At 33.8% G+C, this 26,044-nt stretch overlaps 1 protein-coding gene across 6 annotated transcripts in view; it reads right to left on the bottom strand.

Moving 5' to 3' along the window:
- Positions 1 to 26,044, bottom strand: part of PMS1 (PMS1 homolog 1, mismatch repair system component) — a 108,337-nt gene that overhangs the window by 16,214 nt on the left and 66,079 nt on the right. For all 6 annotated transcript variants that reach the window (XM_032479906.1, XM_032479903.1, XM_014563033.2 and 3 more), the window contains 4 exons: positions 14,450 to 14,566; positions 10,649 to 10,771; positions 9,961 to 10,104; positions 8,906 to 9,798 (listed from right to left, as the gene is read on the bottom strand). In XM_032479906.1, coding sequence (XP_032335797.1) covers positions 8,906 to 9,798; positions 9,961 to 10,104; positions 10,649 to 10,771; positions 14,450 to 14,566 — 1,277 coding nt within the window. The remainder of the gene's footprint in view (positions 1 to 8,905; positions 9,799 to 9,960; positions 10,105 to 10,648; positions 10,772 to 14,449; positions 14,567 to 26,044) is intronic.

The raw sequence follows: 26,044 nt of genomic DNA, 5'->3' as shown, positions 1-26,044 counted from the left end.
TAGCTCCAGGATCTGGCATCATGCACCAGTGGGTCAACACCAACTGTAGTACATCCCAGACTCCACAGCCAGCCATGTCAGGAACCAGCCCCATTCATCAGCAGGCTGATACCCCAACTCTGGGACACCCAGCTTTGGGACACCCCAACTACACAGAGCACTGTCAGGAACCACCCCAGCCTACCAGCAGGCAGACCTGGGACCTCCAGTCTGTAGCCAGCCACCTTGAGACCCAACTCCACCCACCAATGGGCCAGGACTATACTCAGAACCCACCAGGACTCTGTAGCCAGTCACCTCAAGACCTGGCCCCACCCACCAGAAGATGGCACACTTTGTACAAGGTAGGGCATGGCAAACAACCAGAGTGGGACCAGACACACCTACCAGTGCACCCACAGGAGTCAGGCCACTACAACAAAAGGACCCACATAGGCTGCATAGAGGGCACCCCTAAAGCATATAGCTCTGGTGATCACATGAGAGTGTGCTATTGAGCTGCACACGATGTCTTCTACATAAGGCCACTTCTCCAAGATGGGGAAAGGGAATCAGCCTACCAAATACATAGAAATAAAAACAGCAAATTAGGCAAAATGAAGCAACAGATAAGTATGTTCCAAAAAAGGAACAAGATAAAACACTAGAAGAACTAATTAAAGTGGAGATAAGCAATCTATCCAATAAAGAGTGTAAGGTAATTATCATAAAGATGCTCAAAGAAACTTGGATTTCTCAAAGAATGAATGAACACAGTGAGATGTTAGAAGTTTCAAACAAAGAGTGAGAAAATATAGATAACCAACAAAGATGAAGAATACAATAAGTGAAATGAAAAATATACTAGGAGGAATCAACAGTTTAGGTGATACAGAGGAATGGATCAGTGAACTGGAACACAGTGTACTGGAAATCACTGAAGCTGAACAGGAAAGAAAAAAGAATAAAAAGAAATGAGGACAGTTTAAGAGACCTCTGGGACAACATCAGATGTACTAATATTCTCATTATGGGGGTCCCAGAAGGAAAAGAGAGAGAGAAAGGGGCAGAGAACATGTCTGAAGACATAATAGATGAGAACTCCCTAAACCTGGGAAAGGAAACAGACATCCAGGTCCGGATGCAGAGAGTCCCAAACAGTAACAGCCCAAAGAGGACCACACCAAGACACACTGTAATTAAAACTGCAAAAAGGAAAGATAAAGAGAGAATGTTAAAAGCAGTAAGGGAAAAGCAACAAGTTATATACAAGGCAACTCCCATCAGGCTATCAGTTGACTTTTCAGCAGAAACTCTGCTGGCCAGAAGGGAGTGGCATATATTCAAAGTGATGAAAGAGAAAAACCTACAACCAAGAATACTCTACCTGGCAAGGCTTTTGTTCAGATCTGATAGATCAAAAGTTTTACAGACAAACAAAAGCTAAGAGTTCAAATCACAGCCACCCCAGCTTTGTAAGAAATGTTACAGACAACAAATAACAAATGTTGGTAAGGATGTGGAGAAAAGGGAACCCTCATGCACTGTTGATGGGAATGTAAATTGGTACAGCCAGTGTGGAAAACAGTATGGAAATTCCTCAAAAAATTAAAATGTGACCTACAATATGACCCAGCAATTCCATTTCTGGGTATTTATCTGAAGAAAATGAAAAAAAAAACATTAATTCAAAAAGATACATGCACTCCTATGTCCATTGCAGCATTATTAACAACACCCAAAATATAGAAGCAACCAAGTGCTCATCAACAGATGAATTGATAAAGAAGATGTAGTATATATATACAACAGAATACTACTCAGCCATAAAAAGAATGAATCTTATCATCTGCAACTACACAGATGGACCTAGAGGGTATTATGCTAAGTGAAATAAGAATGACAAATACTGTGTGATTTCACTTATGTGTGCAATCTAAAAAGCAAACGAACAAACTTAACAGTCACAGATATACAGAACAAACAGGTGGCTGCTGGGGATGGGTTGGGGAGGAGAAAAATAGGTGAGGGAGATTGAGAGGTACAAACCTTCAGTTAAAAAATAAGTAAGTCATGGGTATGAAATGTACAGTGTGGGGAAAATAGTCAATAATTTGGTTAATATCTTTGTATGATATTAACATAGCAAGATGATTCACATAGCAATCATTTTGAAATGTATGGAAATGTTGAATCAGTACATTTGTGTACCAGGAACTAACATAGTGTCATAGGTCAATGACATTTCAAAAACAAACAAACACACAAACAAACCTAAGAGTTCAGATATGTGATTACCAGAGGCAGAGGGTGCAGGAACGGGGAACTTGATGAAAGTACAAACTGGATGAAAGTACAAAAGGTACAAATTTCCAGTTTTAAGACAAGTAAGTACTAGGGAGGTAATGTATGACAAGATAAATAAAATTAACACTACTGTATGTTATGTATGAAAAATATTAAGAGAGTAATCCTAAGTTTTCATCACAAGGAAAAAATGTATTTTTTTTCCAGTTCTTTAATGTACCCATATGAGATGATGGCTGTTCACTAAACTTGTTGTGGTAATAATCATTTTATGATGTATGTAAGTCATATCATTATGCTGTATCCCTTAAACTTATGCTGTATGTCAAGTATATCTCAATAAAACTGGAAGACAAAAAATGTAAAAATTTAAAACATGAATATTTTACATGAAGTGACTCCTAATATTTTTTAAATTATCAACATTTGGAAAATGCACTTCATCAGAAACACCTTCACCTTCAGTATAGCTGTATATTTTTGTTTCATATTTACTCTTGCTTTTGCATACTGCATACATACAATGCTTTTTATTCTACTAATCTAGGTAAGCACATGTTGCCAAGCTGCTTTCAAGTATTTAATCAACTTCCTATGCAATATTCTGGTCTAATTTCTTAGGGAAAAGCACCAAGAGAATCACAATGAATCTTTTTCTATCAAGGCATCACCAAATCTCAGGGGAAAAAGTACTAAAATTCAATAAAGCCAATTTTTAAAAAATCTGTAACAATTAAAAATTTTAAATCAAGGAACATAAAGCACTATCAGGTATAGCAAAATAAAAATGTAGACCACTAAGAAAAAAAAAAAGCAAAATTCAGCTATACTTGTCCACAAGAGTTACACAGATAGTTTGAGGGGGAAAAGAAAAAGGCACAGATAGTTTGAAAGTAGAAGAATGGAAAAGATACACCATTCAAATAGTAAGCATAAGAAAGAGTAGCTATAGTAATATAAGATAAAATAAATTTCAAAAGAAGAAACAATACCACAGGTAAAGAGCAACATTTCATAATGGCAAAAGGGGCCATTAGGAAGATATACCAATCACAAATGTGCACGCACCTAATAACAGAGCTTCAAATTACATGAAGCAAAAATTCATATTTCTAAAGGTAGAAATATATCCAGAATCATACCTGGGAACTTTAATATCCCTCCCTAATAACTGACAGAACTAGACCAAAAAATAAAAATCACTAAAGCCATAGATGATTTCAGCAACACTATCAACTACCTTGACGTATCATTTTAGAACACTATATCTAATAGCTGCAAAATTCAGATTCTTTTTAGATGTCCATGAACATTCATCAAGATATGTTGCTAAGCTTGATTCTCAATAAATTTCAAAAGGTTTAAATATAACCGTATTTTCCCTATCTATGACAAAATTGATTAGTAATCAGTAGCAATAAGATGATTAGAAAATTTCCAAATATATGGAAACTAAACAACACAGCTTTATTCATAATTGCCCCAAACTGGAAAGATGTCCATCAACTGGAAACTGGAAAAACAAACTGTGGTATATTTATACAACTGAATAGTACTCATCAATTAAAAGGAATAAACTATATAGATATAGTGAACAAACATGGATAAAAATCAAAAAAATATTTTGTTGTGGGGAAGAAGCCAGACATAAAGGAGTACATACCATTATGATTTAAAATATATAAAGTTCAGGTACTGGCAAAACCAAGCTAGTGTGACAGAAATCAGAACAGTGGCTGTGTATGAAGACCGGCTTGTAAGGTGGCATGAGGGAACTTTCTGGGTTGATGGAAATGTTCTATGTTTTGTTTGTGGCTGTGGTTTCATGGGTGTACACATATAAAAACACATTAAACTATATACACCGTTAAGATCTATGTAATTCACAGCAGCTAAATTTTACCCAATTTTAAAAACCATTTAAGGTATAGGCACTAAAAAAAAAAATTAAGTAAAATAATAAAATAAGGAGTAAATTTCAAATCTGAAAAGCTCCTTAAACATTTGCTGTAACATTAACATAAAATAAACAATTCTTTAAGCACAACAAAATTTACACACATTTACTAATTAGTACTAGTAAAATTAAAGTCACTATGACACTCAAAGTTAAAATTATATGATTAAATTTATAATGGTTTCACAGCTAAATGTCAATTTTTTTCAGTTACTATTTATTTCTCATTTCAGAGTCAGCAATGAAAAAATAAATTCAAATACACTGAACACATCCAAACCATCTAATTCAATTTCAAAGGTACAAGATAATGGGCCTTTTAAAATTACACTGCCTAAGAAGTTATAAGGTCCTTTCTTTTTGGTTAATACTAATAGGAGTAAAATGAAACTTCCAGGGCCAAAGACAGTCTGGCATAGCATTTATATAAACCCGTTTCTAAAAAACTGAGATGCCTGGGTCCTACCCTTAGTTTCTAAGACTCCACATTTAGGCTGCAGTTGGGCAGCACAGTTTTTAAAGAGCTCCATGGGTGATTCTGATGCATACAGAATTGAAAACTACTTTTTGCACAGACCTCAGGGGCAGGCAGGCAGCCTGGTTCTGACATTTCGTAGCTCTGCAAACCTACACGAATGATTTAACTTCCCTGTGCCTCAGTAGGCTTGTCTGTAATATCTAGACAATCTACACTTAGCTAATAGTTTTGATATGAGGAATAAAATGAGTTAAAATGTCTTAAGTACTTAGAATAGTGCTTGGCACACAGTAAATGATAATAAATGTTTGCTATCATTATTTTCTATCAAGAAACTTAATGAATGAATGGGGCACATGATTGACTAAAGGTTGGTGGTAATTATTTAAGTAAACTTGCTAAAATTTTTTAAAATGGAGTTTTAAATTTGAGACTAGAAAATGTTGTTTCTAATCTTAAACGCCTCTTTTGGTTACTGACCAGACCACAGTCATTATTTTTTATATTATTTTCTCCTATTTTCACTTAGATCTGAAGTTCTGGACTGGTAATATGAAAAACATAACTTTCAATACTTCTAATAGGTACTATAAATAAGTATTTTTAGCTCTTGCACATTCATTTTTAAGATTTTTCCCCTATGGTGGAAAATGAGTTTAAGATGAAAAGTCACCATTTGTAATTAATTATAATGTACAAATTTTTACATATGGTACTAATCTTTTGATTTAGTCAAGAAGTCAAATTAGTTTCTTGGGAAATATAAAAAGGTATCTCCAAAGGAATATTAAGTAAATGTAAGTAAAAACAGCTGCTATTTTTGACTTAATATCATTAAGGGATTTAGTAACTTGAATGAGAAATATTAATTCTGATCTGATCAGTAATCAATTCAAAATGTAAAATGTTTTTGTGACTTTACATAGAAAGTTAATTTACCATTTTCAATAGTGCCCCAATTACAACATTATTCATAGTTGTTTTAAGTAGAAGTATGTTCATTGCTACTGAAAATCAAAGTTCAAATTCACATCAATTGACTGAGACCCCAGTGGCAGGACACATGGCCTAAATCTTGTTTCCAACCCACTAGAGGAAAGGAGAAGAAAGCAAGGGGGAAAAACATCCAGAAAGGAAAAAAAGGAAGTATTCCTACTACAAAGTCTGTACTAAGCTCTCGGCAGAAAACTGTGATCCTAGGTCTTATTTAAACTCTCTGAACTTTCAATGATCTTCCCTGACTTCCCCTATTTTTCTTTATTGCACTCTGCCATAATCTATCCCTGCCATAGAAGGCATCTTTCAGTTCCTCAGTAACACCTTTTCCTTCTAGCTACTGGACCCTCTGACATGCTGTTCCTTCTACATAGACAATTCCCTACACCATTGTGATTAACTTCTATTCAAGGAAGCATTTCCAGTCCCACAGATATGATTATGCCCAATTGCTAAGCGTTTTCATAACTCCTTATATTTCTTTTATTTAAAACCTCTTCACATTCTATGATTACTATTTGTTTAATAGTGTCTTCCTTACCAGATCGCATGTATGTGAGTAGTGAAAGTATGTTTTATTTAGTATTTATCACTGTACCTGTAATGACTAGCTAGGGTCCTGTACCCAGAATGTCCTCAGTAAATATCTCCTAACTGAAGGGAACAAGGAAGGAGAAGGGAAGGGAAGGGGAAAAAGGAAGAGAGGGAAGGGAAAAGGGAGGAAAGAGGAAGGGAAAGAAATAAGCAAGAATACGAAAAAAGGGAAGAAAAGAAAGAATGGATGGGAAGGTTGATTATCTATAGAAGAGGAGTCTATTCTCATATCCCTTAGCACCTCTTGTAGTATTTAAGAGCATGGAAAGAATTCTAAGATAAAGACTAGAAGAGAAATGGTAGTTAGTATGATTCTTGAATGTAACATTTTTGTTCTACCTTCTCAATAATGTGATTTTAGACCTAGTCTATCATGGTCCCCAGGCCCTGGCTCTGGAAGATTCTAATAGAGCATTTTGTGACATAGAGTAAACTCTTTAATCCCAAGATAACTATATTTCCTTCACAGGTTTCTACTTCTGGCCTTCAAATTAAATTTAATCTTGAACATACAAATGAAAAATAATGTCAATCACAACAGAGAAATTTCCTTTCCACAGATTAAAAACTCTGATTAACACCATGAGCAATTATTTACTATGTACCAGTCACTTATCCTGTGTCACAACACACAGTATCTTATTTAATCCTCATTACAATCCAGGAGATACTGTCCACGCATTTTTACAAAAAGCTAGCAAAGAGAACTGGGGTCAGAACCCAGGTGTAGCTTCAGAGGTTTCCTCCTGACCAACAATGCCTTTTTTGTCTACCTTAGTCAATAAGACAGAGAAAATTTTCAATTCCAGAATCCTTCCTGATAATAAACAAATTTTTAGATGAGGTCTATTTTAACCATAATCCTTTTACCTTAACACCTTGGGGCCTGCAGGAAGAAACAACACTGATATTCCTCAAGGAAATGAATGATACTTGCTGTTGTGAGGCTGCAAGGGAATAGCTATCTTAAACTGTTACACCCCCTACTTTGATGAGAACTGGAAATACCTATGCTTTTTTTCTATTCTCAGACAACTCTCAATCATCAGTTCTCTGGTCAATATAATTCAACTTATATGGGCTTGCTGTATTAGAAGTTAAATGCACTCGTCTTTAAACTGCATCTGTCATTTAGGTAAAACTAAAGGTAATAACACGTGAATCTAATTTGCATCATGATTCAGATAAACTTAAAAAAATCAACGTTCATGATATAATTAGAAATTTGAACACTGAATATTTGATGATACTAAAATTCATGTTTTAGAAAATTATGACAATTGTATTATGGCTCTATTTAAAGCACGAGTATTTTTATCTTTTATAGATACTTACTAAAATATTTATGAAATAGAGGATATTATCCAAGGGTTTGCTTCAGAATAATGATGGTGACAGTGGGGAAGTGAAGTGAATGGAGGTAAGGATGAAGTGCAGCGGACCATGAGGAGGGTCAGTGAGACAGGGTTTCAGTAGTTAGCAAACAAGGGTTCATTGTACTGTTTTGTCTACTTTTGTATATGTTTGAAAAAAGAACAAAAAACACAACCACCATTCCCACCAAAAAAAAAAGGTGGGGAGAAGTTAACTTATAGAGGTTTTGCCCATTGGTATTAACAGTGGTCTTTATTACTTTTAATTGATAGTATCTTTGTAAGACTGATACATTTTACATTAGTAATGTAATATAAACTAATGTAAAAATGAAAAAAAATCGGTCAAGTATCCATATAGTTTACCATCAAATATAAATTCTGGATGACAGACTACATTTAAAAATTTTTCCAGATGTTTGACACAGTGTTGAGATGCCTTAGGTAGTAATACGTGACTGGAAGTATAACTGCACTCTCATTTTCTAGTGGGTTAGGTCACTCAAAACACAGTATTTTGTATTTACAGAAAGTGTCCTAAGTCAATTAGAAATACTCATCATATTTTTTGGAATATTTATTCTAATCTAAAAATGGCAAGTAAAATGTAGTTATTTTAATCAAAGATAAATCAAACCACCTTATTTACCTACCCCCAAACCCCACTATAGTTTACAAGTTGTCAGTAAATAAAAGATTGTAGAAAAAGGCCTTGAGTTATACTGAATAGAAACAGTATTAACATTACTAGATTGAATCTGCAACGTTACAATTTTTGTATTGTGTTACATATTTTGGAGACCAATTTAAAAAGGGAATAGTCAAGACCTTACTTAAAAACATCTAATGGTAATTGGTCTAATGTATAAGTTTAAAAAACAAAAAGTCCTGTCACAGGAAGACTCTTTAACATAAAATAAAAAATAGAAGAAAATGGTAATTTTAAATTAAGAATGGAAAACTTTTAACTACAAACTTAAATCAGAAAAGTAGTTAAGGCCTGTAACAAAATAAAAAACAAAACAAAACAAAAACGCAGAAAAACCTCTAAATTAACCCCAAAAAAGTGATGCCAAAAAAGGTACACTAGCCAAGCCAAAAGGTTCCATTCTGCTTTTCCATAAATAAGTTTAAAAAAAAATTTTTTTTAACACAGTGAGTTATATAGAATGGAAATAGATATCTGAGCATTCAGGTCACATGAAAGCTCTGGAAACTTACTTCAGTTTTTCCTCCTCACTCAATGTCTTCCACAGTTCTTCAGTTTGTACTGTTGCATTCTCCAAACCGGCCTCGGACTTTTCTGTGAAAAACTGAGCACGATGATCTTGAACAAAAAGGGCACTTGCTGACATGGGTTTCTTGATTACTCGACTGCTAATTAAATCATAAGCTGTAAGCTGTCCAGATTTGTTATCTACCACGTTTGATTTTTTGCTACAGGAACCTTCATTGAGATTCTTTTGTTCAGGATCTGAGTGATGATGATTATTATTACCTACTTTACATGGTAAACTTTCTTGAGGCACTAGAATTTTCACAGGTTCAATGTTTTCTCCTTCTGAATTTTTAAGTACATTTCCCTTGCTCCAGTCATCTGCACAAATTTCCAAAGACTCCTCAGGAACTGCTTCTTCATTTTCCCCACTTTTATCTATATGGCCTTTATTGCTGTTTTCTGATTGGGTATGCTTAACAGAACCCAAAAAACAAGTTTCATTGTATTCCTTTTGGGTGTCCTCACATGATAAATTATTCATTGGGATCTCTTGAAATGTATTTCTTGCATTCTTATCAATGCTAGAATTTTCACTACTAAAATGATCATCATAATGGTCACCAAGAGGTATCTGCTGATTTAAACAATAATTAGTGTTTTTCTCAGATTTATCATTATGCACATCATTTTGGAAAAGAACGGCTGAAGTATCAACATTTGGATAATTATTTCCAGACGTTTCCATCCTAGTAAAAAGCACATCTGTTTCTGTTGTTTTACTAACAACCATGTCAACTAAGGAAACATCTGTTTTATTACTTTCATAAGAATTTGTACAAGGTGGTGATCCATAACAAGTCGTCATCAGATTTTCAAGAGCAATTAAAACAGATTCCTAAAAATACAAATTAACAAATGTTAGGGGAAATTATAAAAATAATATAAATATAAAAGATATATACAAATAAGCAAATCTCCTTTTTCATATAAAAATGATTAGGACTGTGTAAGTTTGTAAATAGTATACATACAAAAAAAATTATCTGGAAAAGGTTACCTTATTCTGTAATAAAACTTGACTTTTGTCTGGCGTTAAATTCACATCTACATCAGCTGTAGGAACATCAATTTTCAGAAAGAAAATGGGATACAAACGAGTAGATTCCTTTAGACATTTCAAATTGTAATAATGTCGGATTAGCTAGAAATATATGTAATGAATAAAAGACAAAAAATACCACATAAATAAAAGTAGTATTGCCATCCTTAAAATACTACAAAAAGAAGCATATTTAACTGAGAAACTGAGTGGATGTAACTGCTTATTAGGAAAAGCAGTATTTATAGAATAATACCATTTGGAGGTTTTGAACTTATATGAAGCACAAGCATTCACTAAGAAGTACAAATATCCAGTACAACTGGCTTTGTGGTTAAAAGATCAATGTCACAGATGTTTTGAAAGTCCAGGTTCAAATCCAAATTCTGTTACTTCCTGACTATGTAGTCTAAGATAGTCACTAACATTTCAGTTTCTTCACTACAAATAAGGATAATAATTCATCACAGAATTGTTGAGAAGAGTCACATGTAAGGTACCTAACACAAGGCTTAATCAATGAAACTGTATCTTTTTTTTCCTTTTCCTTATTTTAGAACAAATTCTTAGAAGTAGTCCTTAAACAAGCTGACAAATGAGTTTTTATTTCTGATCTAAGTAATAAATTTTTTCTAAAAAAGATTACCTTTAATATGTCTTTTTGGTGTACTGGTCGATTGTTTATAAAGATGAAACTCCTTTCTGGGGTTGAAAGACTTGTTAAAGAGTGGTCTGCATCATGCTTTGGAAAAAATCCACTTAGATAAATCTATAATTGCAATAAATAGTTACAGAATCAATATGCGATATCAACAATGTGATTCCATGGGTCTGGTTATATACAATACATCAAAAGGTATAAAAATTAACAAACAGATTTTCATCTTAAGTTCTAAAGAGCCATATACCTCCTGATAACCCTAAGTATTATACTTAAATAAATGACTGAAGCATGTTAAATTGGTGTTCTCAGACTCTGACTCCCTTTTAGCAACTCTATTTTATGGAAAAATTGACATTCAAGAAAACTTCATGAATGTGTATATGTCTTATTGTCACAGGACATACAGCATAAATTACTGCTCTCTGAATAACCCTATCTTCTTTCTGTCTTTTAAAAATTTCTTTCTGTATATTGTGACTTTCCTCTGACTGTTTATCCTTTTCTTTTTAGCCACATTTTTCTGTAAAGAAGTGACTGTTTCTATCCTTATTCTGAGTATGCTATGAAGTCAATCTGACCGGGTTTTCATTTCTGAGGGAAAAAGAAAAATCCCTTTTACTCTTTGACACACTGCAGTATTGTACCCGATCTTCATTTCTACTTAGAAAATGTTTCTACAAATAAACCGATTATTTTTATGCTATTTTTCTCTATTTTACAAATATATGAAAAGAGGAAGAAAATAAAGAAGGGTTCTGGGGGAAAAATACCAGAGAGAAGAGAGAGAGAGGGATTTAGGGAATAGAAGGCAAAGAAAATGCTTCAACTTTTACTTTTAAAGATAATATAGAGAACTGTTAGGGATACAAGATAGAGCCAGACGTGATTTAAATCCCAGCTCCACTACTAGTGTGATCTTGGTCCAATTATTTAAAATACAGGCCTATAATAATCTCTTATCTGAAACAACTATAATCAGATGTTTTACTAGGCTGTTAAGAAACACTAATAGTAAAATTTCAGCTTAGGTTTGGAAAAGTGAGAGTCAGTGAGGGGTGCTGCTTTTAGTGAAGCAGAAACCATGAGGCTCCTCACCAACATAGCCTGTAGGCTGCCACCTATGTCTATGGCTATCCCTGTCCCTGGAAATAAGGTCTTTAAGGAGTTGCATTACCAATTTTAGAACGCTAAGTGCATTATTGTCACGATGCCAAACTGTGCCAATTTAAAAAATAAATTAATAAATAAAGCTGGATAATCCATTACAAAATGATACTACTTAATTAACTGTAAAACTTCACAGCATTTACAAATGGTTATATAATTTACTGAGTAACATGAGACTCTTCTTAAAACACCTGCTGAGCATCAGGGAGAGCTTGTTTAGCCTCTGAAAGTCTTACTGGGCTTGTTGGTGGAAAAAAAAAATGACCAGAAGAGTCAAGAATGAAGATTAAAATGAAGAAAAAAATTGGTAATATTGCTATTATTTTCCTTCCACACCATCTTGGCTGGCCATTGAATAATTACTATTACTTTCAAATACTGAGCTTTAAAAATGGCTTAGATAATCTTTATACATATGTATAAATACACATAGGGGTGTGTGTATGTGTGTGTGAGCAAATATGGCCAAATGTTAAGAATTATTGTTTCTACATAGAGAGTATATGGATGTTCATTATACTATTCTTTAAATTTTTCTGAATGTCTAAAAATGTTCATAATAAAATTTTAGGAAAGAATTCCTGCCCCTTCTCCCCAAAAGATAACCTTAAGAACTAGCAAACTATAAGTTATATGGAAAAGCAAAATCAAATGGCAAAGTCTTATACAATGCTGTAAAAAGTGAAAATCAGGCTGTTTTATGGGGAAAAAAATGTCTGTAAGAGGCCAAATCAGTACAACAAAATTAAAATATGGATAGACTTTATTAAGATTCTATACCCAAGTATTCCTCAACTAAAATTTAAGCAAAACAAAAATCAAAGGCAAAATACAAATAATTCTCCCCTAATTGCTCTTCAACTATGGACCTCTCTCCCCTTCCCTTCATATCCAATCCCCTATAATCTGGCTTCTACCTCAATGACCAATTTCAATAGATGCTCAGTTCTACTCTTGCTTGACTCTCTGCGGACTCTGACATCAATGACAACCCTCTTCTTTGGGAAGCATGATACTATTTTAGCCTTCTCTTTTGGTCTTTCTGCTTCCTCTCTGACACTTCCTCCTTAGTCTGGTTTGCTTTTTCTCTCCCTTTGCTTACAGCATGTAATGATGATGGTCCCCCTGAGTTCCATCATTAGACCCTTTTTTCTTGCTCTCTTCTCTCCCTGAGTAATTTCACACAGTTCCATACATATGCACCAGTGACGCTAAGATATAGATGTAGAGCCTCTATTTCTTTCATCCTCAAATGCTTACTATTTTTAACTAGCTGTCACAAAAATCTTCTCTGTCTTACCACATTCAAAGCTTGATAAGATATTTCATCGCACTTCTACCCTGCTGTCCAATTAGCTTCCCCTTTATGCCTTTATCACATAAAGAGCCCCTACCCACCTGTCCTCTCCACTACCCCAATTCTGCTGAAACAACCCTGACTTTCACCTGTTTCAGTAAGCCTCTTTCTCCTTTTTCAGCTGACCAAGGTCTAAATCAGTGCTTTTCCGAGTTTAATATGCACCCAGAGACCTTGTTAAAATGCAGACTCTTGTTAAATATCTCTGAAATGGGGCTTGAGACTCTTCACCTAACAAGTTTCCAAGGAATGCCAATGCTGCTGGTCTTCAGACCAACCTATGACAGCTAGACTCTCTAGAGCACAATGCCACAGATATTAAGCCTGGATCTCCTGTTGCAAGCTTCCTGGGTTACCAGTATAGACAACAAAGTGCCGTGAAACCACAGGGAACCAAGAGGAATTTAGAAAGTACCCTTAATATCCCAAGTTGGCCACTATAACCAGTCCACCGTGGCACTAGTATCTAAACTATTAAACAGCTATTAAGGGAACTGTGAAAAACAGAACCAATGTCAGATCATGGCCACTAAGGCTGGCTTGAATTGTTCCTCAGGCAGAGAGAACACACTAATTGAGCACAAGCTCCCATTCAAAGCTCTAATAAAATGATAATAATTAAGAACTCAATACCACAAAGTAGAATAGGAAGGGAACTAGTAGCAGAAAACAGATTCCAACAAATTTGAAAGAAGAGAAGAGAACAGAGAAGTCATAATAATATATACTCCATAAAAGTTTTCAACTGTTAAAATCAATCTGAAAATAAAAGATGGTTACTTAAGAAAATAGGTTTAATGATAGCTTGATAACATAAAAGTGGAGCTGAATGACTGAGGGGAAGAGGTGGTAAGAGTGGGAGTGTTAATAACCTCATCCAGTATTACAGGGACCCAAGAAGACTGAAGCTAAGAGATCAAGAAAAGAAAGCTGGAGTACATATTTATGATGGGAAGGGGAAAACAAAGGTAAGAAAACTCAACTCTTTTTCTTTCATTATATAAATAGATAACGACCCTAAATTGAAAATCACTAAAAAAAATTAATGCAAGTACAATACTTAAAATTAAAAACAATAAACAGAATAGATAAAAACAGGAAGTAGGGCTGGGGAGAGAGGTTTAATATGAGCTCTGTGTGTATTTTCTTTTTTTAACTTGTACACAGATTTTGTTAAAATTTTAAAAGAAAAACTTCTTGCCACCCCAAAGCCACAGAAAAGTAATAAGATTCATTGTAAATTAGAATTATTATTATACCTGAGATTTTTCAGAATGGTATTGAATGAGTTCCATATTGCCCATAAGAGCAGTCCCCAGAACAGACATGAGAGCCATTTTATGATCTGATACTCTAGTTTTCTGCCAAATAATTGCCTAGGGATAAAACAACACAAACAACTTTTAACACAATTTGAATTTAATAAACGCAAGTACTTACATAGTTTAACTCTATATATAGCATTCATCCTAACTTGTATTTTCAGCATCACTTATAAAAGACACATAAGCTATAAAGTCTGACACTCTGGTTCTGTCAGGGTAGTATCTATTTAACTTCCTTTAACTCAGTCTTCCTTTCTCTACAAGATGACTAAGAATATTTGTCTCCCAGAGTTGTTAGAGGATGAAAATATATAATGTAGGCAAACACAAGGCCAATGCCTGGTATACAAGTTTCATTAAGTATTAATTCTCTCCCCTCTTCTAATCCTAAATTTCAGAGTATCTACTCAGAGCATATTTAAATTAAATTGCTACTCCAAGTAAAGAAATACTATTTTACTGAGGAGGGACACCAATGCTATAAGACTTTTGTAAAAAGTTAAACTGGTATAAAAATTGGGAGTAATGCATGCTTTTTCAAATTACCTCTATAATTATCTTCTATATACAGAGAACTAAAAAAAAGCTAACTAAACCTCAGACATGAAAGCTGAATAAGCCTGGATTTTCTTTACTGAAAGTTCGTAGTTAGGGTAGTTTAAGAGAGCGTGGTCCAGAGAGTCTGGAACAAAGTTTGGCTGTAAAGTGTATGATCAGGTATGATATATTTAAATTTCTTAACTTAACAAGGTCAATTATAGTCAAATCTCTTGAGAAACCATCAATACAGACACAATTCATTCATTGAACAAACATTCACTTAGTTCTTCTTAAATCCTAAAGACAATGTGTAAAGAAAAGGCTTAGGAGAAAACATCAATATCAACACTCAAGAGGCAGGTAGAAACAAGTCCATGCTGTATAGCACAGGAAACTATATTCAATACCTTGTGATAACTTATGGTGAGAAAGAATATGAAAACAAATATATGTATGTTCATGTATGGCTGGGGCATTGTGCTGTACACTGGAAACTGACACAACATTGTAAACTAACTGTACTTCAATAAAAATGTATATATATTAAAAAAAATAGATTCAGGCTCACAAAACAAACAAAAAACAGGCAGGCAGAGGAGAAGAGGAGACTGAAAACGACTGGTCACAGTGGCAAGAAGAGCCACAGGACAGTGGTGCACAGAATAAGGAATTTTTTCCAAAAGAAAGAAGTAGTCATACATGACAAATGTTGGGAGACCAAGGTTAAGAACAGAAATGTAGCCACAGGTTTTAGCAGTAAGGAGGGTGAGAACAGTTCTAGGGATATAGAGTAAAAAAAAGCCAAATTTTAGTGATTGGACAGGGACCAGAGGGAGAATATTAAGCTCTTTTAGGAAGTTTGGCTGTAGAGTGAAAGCAGACAGAGCAATAACTGAAGACAGTAGATCAAGGGAGGCTCTTGATGACACACTTGAACAAAAAGCAGTGAGAGAAGAATGGGTATCCAAACAAGTAGGTTTGTAGAACCGATGGAAAGAAGTTGGAAGTTCCCCCATGTGTCTTCTCTCTGGAAAGGTTATTTGTTCCAAGCAAAAAGACATTGATTTAAATACTTAACTGTTTGAAAGGTTTGAAAAAGAGACTGGCTAGACAAAAGGATCCTAGCCAAACAAACTCTTTAACAAGACCAGGAATCTATGCAGATAGGAAGAAGTACTAACAGTATTATGTACAATAAAATGAAAGGTGAAGTAGAAGAACTCATGTTGTCCTCTAGTTGGTACGTTAGAGGATAGTTGTGAAGGAGTATTCTCTTCCAGACAAGATGACAACTCTTGCTTGTTGATCTGTACCACCTGAGAACCACTTTGTTTTCAGAATCTAAGAGACCAACCTGCTTAGGAAAACACAGATAGTGTAACAAATACTCAAGAGGACACACTACCCAACATTTAGTGTAAAAGGAAAACCTTTTGCCTATTCCCAGGGTTTTATCAATATGAATCTAATAGGAGTTACGATTTATGACCCCTAGCATTCTAAAAACCACTGTTAATTTTCAGTCATTTCAGGTAGGTATTATCTCATTTTGCAGATGAGGAAACTGGGGCTCAAAGAGATTGATTTACCCAAAGAAACACAAATAGTAGGTCATGGAAGCATGATTTATACCCCAACCTTTCTGGCACCAAATTTTTACTTCACTAATCTCACTCTCCTCTAATCAAAGTTAGTAATAAGTTAGAACTAATTCCAGATCCCTAATTGTGAATTCTCAAATAGTGCAGACAAATGCATTTTCATGTATGATTAGGTGATGTTATGAAATTTCCAGTTGCTTAAGGGTATTACCACATTCTCAGAACAAAATTATTTCAAAAATTCACTTAAAGTTAAATAAACAATTTACCTTAAGAAGAAGGGCAAGGAGTAAAATCAGGGTCCCCAAATGAAAGAAACCACACCAGAGTAACAGAGGTCTGAAAAGACTGGGAGATACTCTCATGCATCCTTACATCATAGTACTTTCCAGAGTGCCATTGTCAGTACGAACCTTACCCTTATTATGCATGTCCTTATACCTAAGGGTTTCTAAATATTCAATAGTTCTTATTTATTAATATTCACATAAATACAGATGTGCCCCAAAGTACACAGTGAAATGACTAGAACTAGAATTTAGGTATTGTTCCGTCCGAGATTTCAACTTTTCACTGTCTACTGCTTTGAAAGTGATCTTAATTAGGAAAAGAACAGAAAGTACATGAAATCAAATGATAAAAATAAATTGTAAACAATTAAAAAATTAAGGTATAGGTTCAACATGTATATTTCTAAATAAAAAATTATGATGTCTGTGTAACTCCATTTACACTTAAAAGACAATACACTAGACTATTTAAAATTGGAACTACTCCAGGAAACATGATGTCGCATAGTACTTTTAATCCTTAATTTCATCATATATTATAATACATAAATACTTCGGCTAAATTAAATTTTTTGGAAAATCTCATTCTGAATTTATTCTGCAAATATTTATTGAACCTTTACTTTGTAGATTCCATGCTAAAAGCTAGGAATACAAAAATAGAAGGATAAGGTCCCAGCTTTCAAGGAGCTAAAAATATTAAAGGAAAAAAGATATTAAAATAATTATGATGCATTATGAAAACTGCTAATACAAAACACATGGGAACACTGCACAAGAAACCTAAAAATACTTCACAGAGCAGTTGCATGTATGGTGAGACTTGGAAGGAGTTTGCCACTCACAAATTATGGAAAGGGCATTCCTGACAAGCAGAAGAATATGTGCAAAGGCACAGACACACAGAAAATACGCCTTGCTGGAGATGCAGCTGGACAGAAAGAGACAGGAGCAAGATTGTGAATGACCTAGCATATCATACAAAGAAGTCTACAGTTTCTCTTAAATGGAATGCACAGCCACTGAAGAAATCTAATTGGGAAAATGTCATGATCAGATATGGGTATTAGAAAGACCTTTGGATCTTGAAGACTTTATGCTAAGTGAGATAAGTCAGACAAAGACAAATACTGTATGATATCATTCATATGTAAAATCTAAAGACAAACTCATAGAAAAGAGTAAAATGGTGGTCGCTCAGGGCATCAGAGTTGGGGAGAAAGGACAGATGTTATTTAAAGGTAAAACTTGCAATGAGTAGCAAATAAGCCCTAGAGATCGAATGCACAGTATAATGAATATAGGCAACAATATTATATTATTATCATCAAATCTGCTGTAAGACTAGAACCTAAATATTCCAACCACTAAAAGGAAATGATAATTATGTAATAAGATACAGGTGCAATTGCTACAATGGCAAACATATCATAATATAACTGTATCATGTTAACATGCTGTACACCTTAAATTTACATAATGTTACATGTCAAATATATTTCAATGAAAAAAAGAGATGTTTGGCCAGAAAGATTTAGTGAGAATTAAAACTAAAGCAATATGGATTTTTAAAATGTGACTGTAATAATCCAACCCAGAGATTCTCAGCTTTTACTGAGGACACACAAAATGAATGAGCTTCACATTTGCAAAATATTCCCAAAGGCACTGAGGGCTGTTTAATTCCCGGCACACTAGCTGTAACACTACAGCTCTCTCTTCTACTCACAAAAATATAATGGAATGCAAGTCAGTAAAAGTGACATTTATAGGATTGTGCCTCTAATATTTTTAAGGCAAAACATTTTCAAACTTTGGTATTTTACTAATATTAACACTGTGGCTGAAAATCATTGGACTGGGTACCAGAACAAAGCACATTGTTAAGAGGGAAAGAGAACACAGAGACAGACCAAAGGATATGAAATAGACTTGATGTGATTTGGTGACTGACTACATGTAGGGAGGAAGAAAAGGAAAAGAATCAGGAATGTGACTGAGTCCTTGGTACCCATAACAGTGTCAAGCACTTAGAAGGATCTGGTAAAAAATTTATTTTTAAAGAAGTGAGAAAATGAATACATTTTTCTAGAGAAAAGTAACCCCAGTGGAGCTGAAAACTAGCTCTTTGTTTTTAAAGATTAAGACTGTTGGTTGCCACACCACTACATGGGTTAGAACTTATAGTCTTTGTCAATTACCTTACTTTAGGAAATCCAAAACAACCTTTGCTCTTCTTTCTTTTAAAATAATAGTTTCATTGTGATATAATTGATACACCATACAATTCACCCATTTTAAGTATACAATTCAATGGGTTTTAGTATATTTACAGAATTGTGCAACTATAATCACCACAATCTAATTTTAGAACACCTTTATCACTCCAAAAAGAAACCTGGTATCTATTAGCAGTCACTCCCCATTTCCCTGTACCCTCACCTTAGACAATCACTAATTTACCTTCTATCTCTATAAATTTGTCTACTTTGGGTATTTCATATAAATGGAATCAAACAATACAGAGTCTTTTGTGAGTGGCTTCTTAGCATAACTTTTTCAAGGTTTATCCAGGTTGTATGAGTACTTCACTCCTTTTTTAAAATCCAGTTTTATTTAGCTACATGATGTTAAAGGTACAGACTGTCTCGGGTATATCCTATAGTAATGACAATTTAATTTACATGAATGAGTAAAACATGGAATATATGAATTAAGTTTTTGAGTTTACAGTAAGGGAAGAAAGGTATAATTAATACTTTATGATCTAAAGAAATAACAGGAGCTAACACATTCTGTAATTGAGTGTGAATTTGCATGAGATGATGGAGTCTCTAGATGAAGGACTTTAATACTACTCAATTTAAGGCCTCAGAAATTTAGAGTCTGTCACATAATGAATATTATTTACATGTTTTAAAATGTGATGGATGTAGACAGGCCCCAGCTATACACTCAACTAAATGATGATTCTACTCAACTGAGGCCATAGGGATTTCCTCTCTCCCTTAGTTATGCTTCTAAATGGAGGATAGAAATAGGTGACTGAGGTTCTTTCCAATTTCTATAAACAGATACTAATAAAATGACTCCTACCAAAAAGTTACCAATAACACCAACAGCAGCAAGGATCTCTGAAAGAAGATCATTTTGAATGACACTGGTTCCTACTTTTTTTTTTCTTTTAAAGTGAGTTTTGAGCAATAGCTTTTTTAACATTTCTGAACAAATTTCAGCTTAGATATAACTTTTATATAATGCCTTTGAATTATGACCATTAAACGTAATATACATCAAGGTAGTATCATATTAGGATATTAGTGTGCTTCTTTTCATCAGCATCTGGGCTAGTCAAGGTTGACTTGATTATGTAAAATTGTGCAGAGTTCTCTTCACTTTCTTCATTGTCCAGACTAGAAATTTTAAGGGCATAAAAGCTACGCTCAAGTGATTTCAGGTTAAAACAAGTGATTTCAGAGTTTGGGCACTCGATTCTAATCAAAGGCTCAATCTCCACAATGTGCAAAATTCCAAAGTGGTATTTATCTAATAAAGAAATCTTAATGCCCTTATTAACAGCTATATAACCTACACTTCTGTATGTCACATAGCATTTAATTCTTTTTGTACTGTTGTACTTCAAACATAAATAAGAGCCTTCCGGAAAGACTCCAAAAACACAGGTCCACTCAATATACCTATACAAACCAAAGTACTGACGTTCCACCAGAAAAGAGAGTAATGGGTTACACAGACATACAAGGGGAAAAAGGTTATAATCCTTGCCCTCAAGGAGATTAAGCGCTGGCTGAATTGGAATCAGTACTTAGTACCAATAGGATAAATAAGGACACGGAAATATTCGGTTGATAATGAGCAGTAATTCCATTTTTAAAAATCTTTTTTTCAGCTTTGAGGTATAACTGACAAAAATTGTATATATTTAGGCACACAATGTGACTGTTTCATATAACATTGCAGATTTTGCAGTGATCACCACAATCAAGCAAATTGGCATTCATTACGTCACCACAGTTACCATTTTTTGTTTTGTTTTGCTTTACTTTATTTTCATCTCACCATCACCTCTACTCTGGCAACTACTTGTTTGTTCTCTATGAGTCTGTTTCTATTTTGTTATGTTTGTTCATTTGTTCTGTTTTTTAGATTCCACATATAAGTGAAATCATGCAGTATTTCTTTCTCTGTCTGATACATTTTGTCATAACATCCTCTAGGTCAATCCATGTTGTCAAAATGGCAAGATTTCATTCTTTTTCATGATTAATAATATTCCATTGTACACACACACACAAACACAGAGACCACATCTTCCTATTCATTCATCTGTTGATGGACACTTAGGTTGCTTCTATATGCTGGCTCCTGTAAATAATGCTACTATGAACACTGGGGTGCATGTATCTTTTCAAATTAGTGTCTTCATTTTCTTCAGAAAAATATCCAAAAGTGGACCTGCTGGTTTCTATAGTAGTTCTATTTTTAATTTTTTTTAGGAACCTCCATACTGCTTTCCATAGTGGCTGCACCAATTTACATTCCCACCAACAGTACACTAGGGTTCCTTGTTCTTCATATCCTCTCCAACACTTGTTATTTGTTGTCTTTTGGTACCAGCCATTCTGACAGGTGTGATGTGATAGCTCATTGTGGTTTTGATTTGTATTTCCCTGCTGATTATCCCTCAGTGATACTGAGCATCTTTTCATGTGTCTGTCATCTGTATGTCTTCTTTGGAAAAAAGTCTATTCAGGTCCTCTGCCCGTTTTTTAATCAGGTTGTTTGTTTTCTGATGTTGAGTTCTTTGAGTTCTTTGCACATTCTGGATATTAACCTCTTTTCAGATATATTGTTGACAAATATCTTCTTCCATTCAGTATGCAGTCTTTTCATTTTGTTGAATTTTCTTTGCTGTGCAAAAGCTTTCTAGTTTGGTGCAGCCCCATTTGTTTATTTCTGCTTTTGTTTCTCTTGCCTGAGGAGAGAGATCCAAAAAAATATTGCTGAGACCAACAACAGTACTGCCTATGTTTTTTCCTAGGAGTTTTATGATTTTTAGTTCTTACATTTAAGTCTTTCATCCATTTTTGAGTTTATTTTTGTATATGGTGTGAGAAAATAGTCTAGTTTGATTCTTTTGCATGTACCTGTCCAGTTTTCCCAACACCATTTATTGAAGAGGCTTTTTTTTCTCTACTGTGTATCCTTGCCTCCTTTGTTACAGATTAATTGACCATGTATGTGTGGGTTCATTTTTGTGCTTTCTATTCTCTTCCACTAATCTATCTGTTTTTGCATCAGTGTCACATTGTTTTGATTTATGTAGCTTTTTAGTATAGTTTAAAATCAGGGTGTGTGATACCTCCAGTTTTGTTCTTCTTCCTCAAGATAGTTTTGGTCATTTGTATTTCCATAAAAATTTTAAAATTATTTCTTCTAGTTCTGTGAAAAAATGCAATTGGTATTTTGATAGGGATTGCACTGAATCTGTACTGCCTTGGGAAATAGGGTCATTTTCACAGTATTGATTCTTCCAATCCATGAGCATGTTATATCTTTCCATTTGTTTGTGTCATCTTTAATTTCTTTCATCAATGTCTTACAGTTTTCTGAGTACAGTTCTTTTATCTCCCTAATTAGATTTATTTCTAGGTATTTTTTTGATGCAACTGTAAACAGGACTGTTTTCTTAATTTCTCTTTCTGACAGTTCATTGTGAATGTATAGAAATGCAACAGATTTCTGTATATTAATTTTGTACACTGCAATTTTACTGAATCTATTAGTTTTAGTAGTTTTCCGGTGGCATCCTTAGGATTTTCTATATATAGTATCATGTTATATGTAAACAGTGAAAGTTTTACTTATTCCTTTCCAATTAGAATTCTTTTTTATTTCTTTTTCTTTTCTGACTGTTGTGGCTAGGACTTCAAATACTATGTTGAATAAAAGTGGTAAGAGTGGGCAACTCTGTCTTCTTCCTGATCTCAGAGGAAATGTCTTCAGTTTTTCACCACTAAGTATGATGTTAGCTCTGGACTTGTCACATATGGTCTTCATTATGCTGAGATATGGTCACTCTGTACTTACTCTGTTGAGAGTTTTGGGATGTTGAATTTTGTCAAAAGCTTTTTCTTCATCTATTGAGATAATCATATAATTTTATTCTTCAATTTGTTAGTGTGGTGTATCACATTGACTGATGTGCAGATAACTGAACCATTCTTGCATCCCTGAGATAAATCACACCTGATCATGGTGTATGATCCTTTTATGCATTGCTAAACTTGGTTTGCTAATATTTTGTTGAGGATTTCTGCATCTATTATCTATTTTCATCAGTAATATTGGCCTGTAATTTTCTTTTTTTTTTCTAGTATCTTTGTCTGGCTTTGGTATCAGGGTGATACTGGCCTCAAAGAATGAGTTTGTAAGCATTCCTTCTCCAATTTTTTGGAAGTTTGAGAAAGACAGGTGTTAACTCTCCTATAAATGTTTGGTAAAAATTGATCTGTGAAGCTGGCTGGTCCTAGACTTTTGTTTGTTGGGAACTCATTCCTTTTTTAATGGCTAAACAATATTCCCCTACACGGATATAAATTTGCAATATCATTGCATCTTCTGATAAACATTTGGGTTATTTCTACTTTTTGGCTATTCTGAACAATGCTGCTATTAACATTAACATACATGTTTTTGTGTGAAATATGTTTTTTTTTTTCTCTTGTGTGTATATCTAGGACTGAAAATGCTGGGTAAAACAGTAACACTGTTTATTTTTTGAGGAACTCCCAGACTGTAATCTTTGCATTTCCTCTGCATGTGTTTGTGTTTGTATGTATGTGAGTGTAAGAAGACAAAGGTGTTGGTGCCTGCTATCATAGCTGTTATTTTAAGTCAGCCAATAGTTGCTGATTTAAGGGACAATACTCTAAAATAATAGAAAGTAGGTTAGGTTCTGAATAATCTGCAACTGTATAGGAATGAAATGTCATCTGCTGTATACTTTCTATATCACAAGTTATTTTTAACAAAGAGTAGTTAAACAATAAAAACTTAATTCACAAAAAATTTCTCTCTTTAAAAAGCTATGCAAGCTCTGATTCATACATATGTATAAAATATATTTAAAATAAGTAGTCATGAAAATGTTTTAAGAAAGTTAATGTTTTAAAATTCCTGTGCTTAATACAGCTATAAAACCTGTGGTATTTCTAATGGAAACATCATATTGTTCATTTTAGTTTGTATTACAGTGATGCCTCAGATATAAATCTTAGCTGCTGATTAATGCAAAGATGGTATTTCACTGCTTGCCCTGCTGAAAAGCTAGTGTACAGAATTATAAAAAGATCACTTGAGGAAATGGGTTATAAAAAAGCTGTGAAACATGAGAACCACTGAATGTGAATTTTTTTTTTTTAAGTAAATATTGCTAGTAGTTCTAGAGCACACTATTTCACACTAGGCAATTACTGCATCACATTAAGCGGATTGATTTAGGAGCATTTTCTATGTAGTTACAGTCAGGCTAGCAATTAGCAATAAAGAAGTCTGCCAATAAATTAAATATTCACTATTAGGCAATTAAGAGTCATTTTAAAAACAGGACACATTATTAAAGAACTAAACAATAAAATACAGTAATTAAAAATTAAGGATCTAGATGGTACTGAATTTTTAAATGCTACATTTTCTACAAATAGTTTTTAGTTTGCTTTCCCCACCATTTCATCAATCCTGTATTATTTTCTAAAAGAGATTTTCTTTTCACTTCCTGAAGTTTTTCATATATTTTGCCCTTAGGCTGAAAGCTTAACATGTGCTAAAAATACACACACACACACACCTCCATATGTTTTCTATCTAGGTCACACAAAGTTGGAGCATCTGGATGTGCCAAGTAAGAATCTGACTCTAGTCAGTATGATGACAGTGCAAAAACACTTCAATAAAAAATATATTATTACATGTACACCACGTAATTGATTGAAGTTAGCCAAATATATCTTGCTACTGTTCCTACTTCATTGATATACACTATTTGAAGAATATGAAGTTAGATGAGAATATTCAGTATGTAACTAGTAAACTTCAACTCTGAAGGCAATTAGTGACAATGGGAAAAAGGAGGTTGCACACAGATATTTCACAACTAACTAAAAGCTGTAATGCAAAAAAGACTGCCTGAGCAAAGGTGATGCCTTCTGGAATACGGAAGAAAAAGTATACATATTGGCCAGAGTGCAACCAAACTTTTCATGCAAATTATATGCAGAGATGTACTAAAAGTACATGTTTGAATTTCTTAAAAGTCAGAGGTTTTAACTACTTCCAAGGTCTTACAAGTTAATATAACTGTATCTGTATCTATTACTATTTACTCCTGGATGTGTATTTGTACTGACTGGTCCAGACAAGGGCAAGGGCACAAACACAATATAAGAAAAGGCAATCTCTTTCCACACTGGCAGTATGATAACAGCATTGGCTATAGAAGCTTTATTGCTAGATGTTTTGAATTTAGCATAAAATCATGGATTATTCCACTACAATATCAATACTATTGGTAAAAGAATATCACATTCTACCAACGTAATAAGCATTAATATGATTTGAATCTTGCTAAGCAACCTTAGAGTTTAAAATTGGTAAAATTTATTTAGCACAGTTCTGAATTTAAAATCTCTTATTTTTATTTTACCCTGCTTAAATGTTCATTTTATATTCATGTTTTGAAATACAATATGCATAATTGTTTTTTCTCAAGGTCATTAAGAAATTAGTAACAGTAAATTTACCTATGGTAGCGGGGACCACAAAGGAGCTAGTCAGATAAGGGACAAAGATTAATTTTTTCACTCTACCTTTTCAAACATTTTGGTTTTTGAATCATGTACATGTATGGTTTAGTCAAAAAATTAAACAAAAATTTTAAAACATAATCTTTGCATAACTTTAAGAGGGAGATTATAGATACTCTTTGTTGTCTTTAAAGCAAGAAAGATTATTTCCAATTGCTAATCAAATCTTATCTACATCAGAAATGTCTTTCTTGTCTAGACCTTCTTCTACAT

Source organism: Camelus ferus, chromosome 5, assembly GCF_009834535.1.
Source record: "Camelus ferus isolate YT-003-E chromosome 5, BCGSAC_Cfer_1.0, whole genome shotgun sequence".
In the NCBI taxonomy this organism is placed as follows: Eukaryota; Metazoa; Chordata; class Mammalia; order Artiodactyla; family Camelidae; genus Camelus; species Camelus ferus.
Note: the sequence above shows the minus strand (reverse complement) of the source record. Positions and strands in the feature narration are given on the sequence as shown.